Raw genomic sequence first — 7237 nt, 5'->3', positions numbered from 1 at the left:
TACTTGTGGGGTTTTTCTTCTCCCCACTGCAGCCTTTAAAACAGACACACCCTGCTAGCTCCACAAACCCAGGGAAAGAACAGTCAAAGCACCATGGCCTCCAGTGCAACGAAGTGCAAAGGAGCAAAGACCAGCAAGCCTGGTGATTTCCTACCAAGGCAGCATCTCTAAAGCACCACCCTATATATTTACTTTGAGATGGAGCACTCCAGCAGAAAGAAGCAAACCCCAGCATTCTTTCAAGGGAATGTAGTTAAGTTCTGTAGTTTATTTTCCATGTAAACTACATTTGGGGAAGAAACAAGACATGTAGGACAACCCTTGGTGTTAGGTTAGATGATGGAATAAACCCTTGTGTAGTGAGGCAGTAGCCAACTTGTTTATCCCTTTGTCATTTCATTTCACAATGTATCATTTGCAGGAACAAGATCACAGCAACTCCTTCACAGACCACAGGCCGTTAACCAGTTAGTTACATTAAGCACACTCATTCTCATTGCTGTGTCCAGGGAGGAGTAACAGCTTCAGCACATTTTCACTGTGATGTATTAAGACCAAACCTGAACTGTATAATGCACAAGCCAAGAATGCTGCTCCAGCCTGGATTAGCTGGGCTTTCCCTGAAATGCTATCCACTTAGTGCCCTTGATCTAAAAGTCCAGCCAAGCATTGCCATTTCACTTGGCACTACCAACCACACAACTGAGCAGCTGTTTCCTGCAGGACTTGCACTTCCTCAGAAAGTCAGCAATTCAGAGGGAAACGAACAGAGCTTTGCTCCCTGGAGCACTGAATCCAACCAGCCCTTTTATTGCTACAACATATCATTCCCAGATATTAAAGAAAAAGCACTTAAGTCCCTAAGCCAGTTGCATGTCATTTTTCAGTTCCCAGAAAACCCAACTTCGCAAGTTTTTCACCCTCCATACCAAGTTTCATCCCACTCATCCAGATTTCAGAATCATTTAATTCACAGCACCATTCAAGTTACATGCCCAGAAAGAAGCACAAGTCATGAGAGGCTGGGTTGCAAGTCTGAAGTTTTAGACTTGTATTTTACCACTGTAGATTATTACAAGACAGTTCTTTATTTTAAAACATTAAAGTGCTGGGTTTATGTACAAACTATTAAAACAATAGTAAAAAAGGTAAACTTCAAGCCTGCTAAGAAAGCAGTGAGGCCATGTAGTCACCTCCAGAGTTTTCTGCAGAGTATTCAGTGAATTTAGGAGTAGAATTTCTCAACTGCTCCTTTGTGAGAACAGCAGAAGCAAGCAGTCACTGCCTGTAACCTCCCATCTTGCAGAAGAAAGGTGCCCGTATCTTCCACAGAACAGAACAGCACGTGTCTCTGACAACACCTCTAAGCACTCTATAAATTAACACCACTGGGGAAGTTTAATAAAAAGGGATTTTACTGCTGGAGCTATGCTAACCTCTTGAAAAGCACCAACATCACCACACTCTTCAAGAGTGGGATTTTGGTGCAGGAATCGAGTCACATTGTGACTCCATGTGTTTAATGTTTCCCTGTAAACAGAGGGGGCATATACACTAACTCATGCAGTCTCAGTTCACTTAGAATTCAGCATCCAGGGTGAAGGAGTTGTCTGTGGGCTTCGACATGACCCCCATCCTCTGATATTCACCTACTCGCTTCTCAAAGAAGTTGGTCTTGCCTTCCAGAGAGATGTTTTCCATGAAGTCAAAAGGATTCTCTGCTTTGTAGATCTGAAATGCAAAGGCAATTCTGTCATCACCACAGGTGCTCTCACCTTGAATATGCATTACATCAGCTGGAAGGAGTCTAATGACATCAGTGAACAAAAACCTCTGCCCCAAGCCTTCCCTACACTGTGCTTGTTGCTGTCTTAGCTGCAGCAAGACAGAAGCACAGCAACTCTCAGGCATCCCTTTTTCCCCTAACATCCTCTTGCTTTTCCCTCTGCAGGTCTCCAAACAGGATCCAGCAGCAGCACTGCTAATGGTTTTTACAGGTTATACCGATATCACTGCAGCATTTTTAGGATTTGGGTTTCTGGAGGAAGTTAAGCTTGGTGTTAGCTGCTCCCCAGGCCAGATTCAGCACATGAGAGCCTTACCTTGTTAAACCCCAGCTCCAACATAAGCCGGTCTGCTACAAACTCGATGTACTGTTTCATTAAAGTGCAGTTCATGCCAATCAGCTTTACAGGCAGTGCCTCTGTCAAGAATTCCTGCAAAAAATAGAAATACTTTGTGTACAGAAACTGGCATTCACTCTGTACTGTCTAAGTTAATTTTATACCCAACAGCTCCCCAGATTTCTGCTTAATTGCTACCAAGTTCCTGAAGGAGACAACAATTACCTGTTCTATGAGAACAGCATTCATGATGATTTCCTTTACTCTCTCCTCTGATGGTTTGTGTATCAAGTGCTTGAACATGAGGCAGGCAAAGTCACAGTGCAAGCCCTGGAAAGGAGTTTCAGAAAGTTTCAGGAACACTGATTTAAAAGAGTCACTCAAATATGTAGTGCAGAATAGACAGCCCAATACCTAGGCATCATCTTTACACTTGCCACATTGTTTTGAGTTATCTACAGGCAGGTAGATAAACAGGAGGCAACATAAGAAATTTCAGTCAGTACCAGCTGCTCTTGGTACAAACAACAAGGTATACAGAGTACAAGGGCTGCCAAAAGCCCTGAGACTGCTTCAAAGTGAAATGCTATGTTCATTCATTCTCTGCTGAGATCCACAATGACCCATTTACACCCTTTGGTGAGCTTTACAGACTGCCCATTTCTAAACATACTCCTGTTTTAGAATATAGGCTCCAACTATCTGAGCTCCTATGGCACATTACCATCTTAACTGCTAGAATTGGAGTCATACCTCATCTCTACTGATGAGTTCGTTAGAAAAAGTGAGTCCAGGCATTAATCCTCTTTTCTTCAGCCAAAAAATTGATGCAAAAGAGCCAGAAAAGAAGATCCCTTCCACTGCTGCAAAAGCCACTACACGCTCACCTGTTAAGAGAAAATCAGTAGTAACATTAAACAGAATATTTGTCTGGATTAATACCCAACACTTGCAAACAGACCAGTGGACTGAATCATCCCAAAGAATGAGAATCCTCTACTTAAGCACACTACAGCCTGTCCTTAAAACATACTACAGTAAAGGTGCCTTCTAAAGAGAAGAAGTAAAACAGGGTAGCTACCAAGCAGCTGAAGCCAAGGCTCCTTCCCCCAGGTTAATAATCAACATCATCCTTTTTCAAAGCTCACACACTGAAGAAGTAATTTTTAGCAGCTGATTTAAGTCAGTGGCTGCTCACAGAATCATTTAGATTGGAAGAGACCTCCAAGATAATCAAGTCCAACTATTAACTTAGCACTGCCAAGTCCACCACTAAATCACTCCCTTAAGCATCTTTGATTTGGCCATGAAGAATGCTTGAAGTACCAGTGAAATAATCCTCTCATCCCTCCTTTAAAGCAAGGCATCAAAAATGAGTAAGGCAGAGGAGCTACAGCCTCCAACCATACACATCTGCTTGAGCTAGATAGATGGCCACTGCAGTTCTGGACACAACAGCAATTTACAATTTGATCCTATAGACCAGACATGCAGACTCCACATGAGCTACTATTGGTTCATAACTCCTGTCAGTAGCTCATTTGCAAGTGAAAGTTGTTCTCTATTTCCAGAATTATATTGATACCTTACACCAGACAGCATGTACACTCCCCCCATGACAACAATGATCCCTGTGAAGTCTGGAGAAATGGTGGTGCCTCCATCTTACTTAGGGAAGGAGCTCCACTTTGCTTCCAGTAGAAGTACTCACCGTAAGTTGCTTTCATGTCCCCAATCCAGCGCATGGCCCAGTCAGCCTTCTTTTTAACACATGGTAAGGTTTCAATAGCATTAAAAAGAAATTCCCTGAGAAGGATAAAACTCATTAGAATTGGACATCAGCACTGTTAGTACTATAAACATTCACAGCATTAGTCTTGTTCATAGAAGTGCTCTGCTTCCTTCCTCATTTTCTTCTGTAGCAATAGCACATTTGTGCCCCATCAGCTACCTTTTCCTCACCTTGCCATCACATCAGCACCAGTTCACATCAACTCCCACAATAAAGAACCACGAGTACTGTTTCATCAAGTATTATACTTGAACAAGGCTTTCAAAACTACCAACCCAACAACCTGCACCTCCCAGTGGCAAGGCACCAAAGCTCTCCTGAAAACAACTCTTCCTTAACCCCTTACTGGAATTAAGCAAACAGCACCCCAGGACCACCTGACATTTTAACATAGTGCTGGGCTGACAACACCAGAATAATTTGAAGTCCAGACTGCTCAAGGACCTACATCTAGCTTTAGGTTACCATTACACTTTTGCCTATATTTATCAAGGACATGAGCTACTTTTTGACAAACGCAACATGCTGTCTGTCCTCCCCCCCAAGCAAATCAGTCAAGTGAGTATGGGCAGCACACACTACACGGAGTGCTAGCTAAATGCACTGGGCTTTAGAGATGGCACTTTTAATAAAGTGCTGTCATTCTGAGACACTTTCCTACGCAGCTTTCTACTGGGTGCAGGGAACCTCTATACAAGCACTTACTGTAATTTAATATACCCCCTTATTTGACTGCTCCATCTTTTACATGTTTTCATTTATCTACTGCAGTATTAAGTGGTTTCCATTTTACTCTAAGCAATTCTTGCCTGTATACCTCAGAGAAGAAAGGCATTCTGAAGCTGCTCTTAAGCAGCAGTAGTATTTTGTACAAATTTAATTTAAAACCTAAAATTAGCCTCAAAGTCCGAGTGGCTAATAGACTTCGCTTAAACCCCAACACTCAAGGAGTCCCAAACCTTTCATCATCAAGCAGTACAAACCTCTCTTTAGAATCCTTAATGTAGGTGTCAATTAGGAGACTGTACATTTCTGAATGTATGTTTTCCATGGCGATCTGGAAGCCATAGAAACAGCGGGCTTCTGTGACTTGCACTTCCTGACTGAACCGCTCCACCTAGAGGAAATAGATGTGTTTGCAAAGGCATTTGTAACCGCGCTGCAGGACAGAGCTGCCGGCACCAATGCCTCTTACTCAGGCCACACAAGCCTCTTCAGGTTGATCGCACACATGGATCATTAGCAGCATATTAACAGCAATATCGAGAGCAAGAGCCTCTCACAGCTCCAAGTCATGAGTTGTTCTTTGGCCCCAAGAAAAATGGGAACACTTTTTAATTTTACTTAGACCCCCATCAGGGAGAACAGCACTGAGAAGGGGTAAGCAGAAGAAGGGGTCTGAAATAGCTGTTAGCATAAGGCAACAGCTCACTGCCCTGTGAGGGAATGGGCTAGCTTGCAGATTGTAAGAGCACCCCCAACTTGGTAATACATGTAAAACAGCATCACACACTGTAATCCTACATGACCCACCAAACCAGCTAGATCAGCCAGCAGCCGTCATCCAGCCTGTAGTTACATGTTAGCATCACTTCACGAGTGAGGCCCCACCAGGGCCGTGTCCCCACTCACCAAGTTTTCATTGACGATGCCATCGCTGGCAGCAAAGAAGGCAAGGACGTGAGAAATGAAATACTTCTCCTCAGGTTTCAGGGACTCCCAGTGCTGGATGTCCTTGGAAAGGTCCACCTTCGCATTGCAAAACAAAGCGAGGAATTTAGACGGGGGCTTTAGGTACTTGTGCCCGTACCCGAGCCCCCAGGCTGCCCGGCTCTGCCTGCGGGCGGGAGCAGCAGGCCGGGAGGGCCGCGCCCGGGCATGCCCCCCCCCCCCCCTCACCTCCTCCGCCGTCCAGAAGGAAGCCTCGGCCTTCTTGTACATCTGCCAGATGTCGTGGTACTGGATGGGGAAGATGACGAAGCGGCGCGGGTTGTCCCGCAGCAGCGGCTCCTCCTGATCTCCCCGCGGCACCTGGAGCGGCAGGGAGAGGCTCGGGCTCGGCTCGCCTCAGCGGCGGGGCCGCTCCGGAGGCGGCTGAGGCAACACCGGGCTTTGGCGGGAAACTAAGGGGCCGCGGGTGGGACAGCCCGGTCAGGGAGAGAGGCGGGTGGGGGCAGCACCCGGCCGGACGGAGCGGGCACGGGTAGCCCCGGAGCTCACCGCGGGGCAGGGAGGAGAGAGCACCCGCAGGGAACAGGGCAGCGGGGAACGCGAGTCGCCGGGGAAGGGGAGAAGGGCGGGCGCGGTACCCGGGTGTTCCGCACTCACCGGCTTCCCGTCGCCCTCCTGGAAGATCTTGCGGGCCGCCTTGCTGGCCAGAACGCGGGCGCTGCTGAGCGCGGGGGGCTGCGGGGAGGGAAGGGCAGGGTGAGACCGCTGCGGCGCTCCCGGGCGGGGAGCGGGAGGGACAGCAGGCGGGACAGCGGCCGTTCGCTTACCGTGTTCTCCTTGTCGCTCAGCGCCAGCTTCTTCATGGGAGACAGGCTCTTCATAGGCGACAGGCGGGGCTGGTCCTGGCGGGTGGCGAGCGGGACGCGAGAGGAGAGCATGGCGGCGGTAACAGCGAGCAGGGCAAACTGAGCGGCGGGAGTAGGGGCTGCCCGCGCCGCCCTTTATATTCCCTTCGAACTTGGCGCCAGAACTCCCGGCCGGCCACTCACAGCACACGCCGTGCCCGCCACCGCCCGCCCCCGCTCCCCCATTGGCTGGCGTGCCGGCCGGCGCCCCGCTTCCCATTGTGGCGGCGGCGGGAGCAGGAAGGGACCTGCCCTTTGCTTTGGCGCCAGCGGAGCGGGGAAAACGCGGGAAGGGCGCGCGGGCCCCGCCCCCGCGGCCCGGCGCGGGGTGCAGCGCGGGAGCCGGCGGCGCGGCCGCGGGAGCCGGGCGGGGCGCGGGGCCGGGCCGGGCCGCAGGCAGGTTGAGCGGCGGGCCCGACACACGTACCCGCCGTGAAGGGTGCCGGGGCCGATGCGGGAGCGGCCGCAGGCCGGGCTTGTGGAGGAGGTGCGGAACCGCCACCCTGCCCTCCGCCTGTGCCGCTGTCCCTGTCTCCTGCCTGGCCCCGCACACCCGCCGATCTGTTTTCTTTTTGGACACTCGATTCCGGCGTTTAGGGACAGATTTCACTGTCCCCAGAGAGAGAAACGGCTTCTCAGAGGAAATGGCTGCCTGTGCCTCCTAAAATAGCAGGAGAAAGGGAGGCACGGGTGGGAGGGAGGAAGAAGTGAATTTTCACCCTCTTTCAAAACATCAGCTTTTGGTT

General features: G+C 49.3%; 1 protein-coding gene across 1 annotated transcript; it reads right to left on the bottom strand.

Annotated features, from left to right (window-relative positions):
- Positions 1-945: 945 nt before the first annotated feature.
- Positions 946-6524, bottom strand: RRM2 (ribonucleotide reductase regulatory subunit M2; the record flags this gene model as incomplete). Its single annotated transcript, XM_084262405.1, has 10 exons — positions 946-1731; positions 2103-2216; positions 2349-2453; positions 2877-3010; positions 3835-3929; positions 4899-5032; positions 5548-5664; positions 5815-5946; positions 6244-6321; positions 6414-6524. 10 exons carry the CDS (start codon positions 6522-6524, stop codon positions 1579-1581), a joined length of 1173 nt encoding a protein of 390 aa, XP_084118531.1. The 3' UTR covers positions 946-1578.
- Positions 6525-7237: the final 713 nt, after the last annotated feature.

This window comes from Gallinula chloropus (assembly GCF_964237585.1).
Source record: "Gallinula chloropus genome assembly, chromosome: 3".
Lineage (NCBI taxonomy): Eukaryota > Metazoa > Chordata > Aves > Gruiformes > Rallidae > Gallinula > Gallinula chloropus.
Note: the sequence above shows the minus strand (reverse complement) of the source record. Positions and strands in the feature narration are given on the sequence as shown.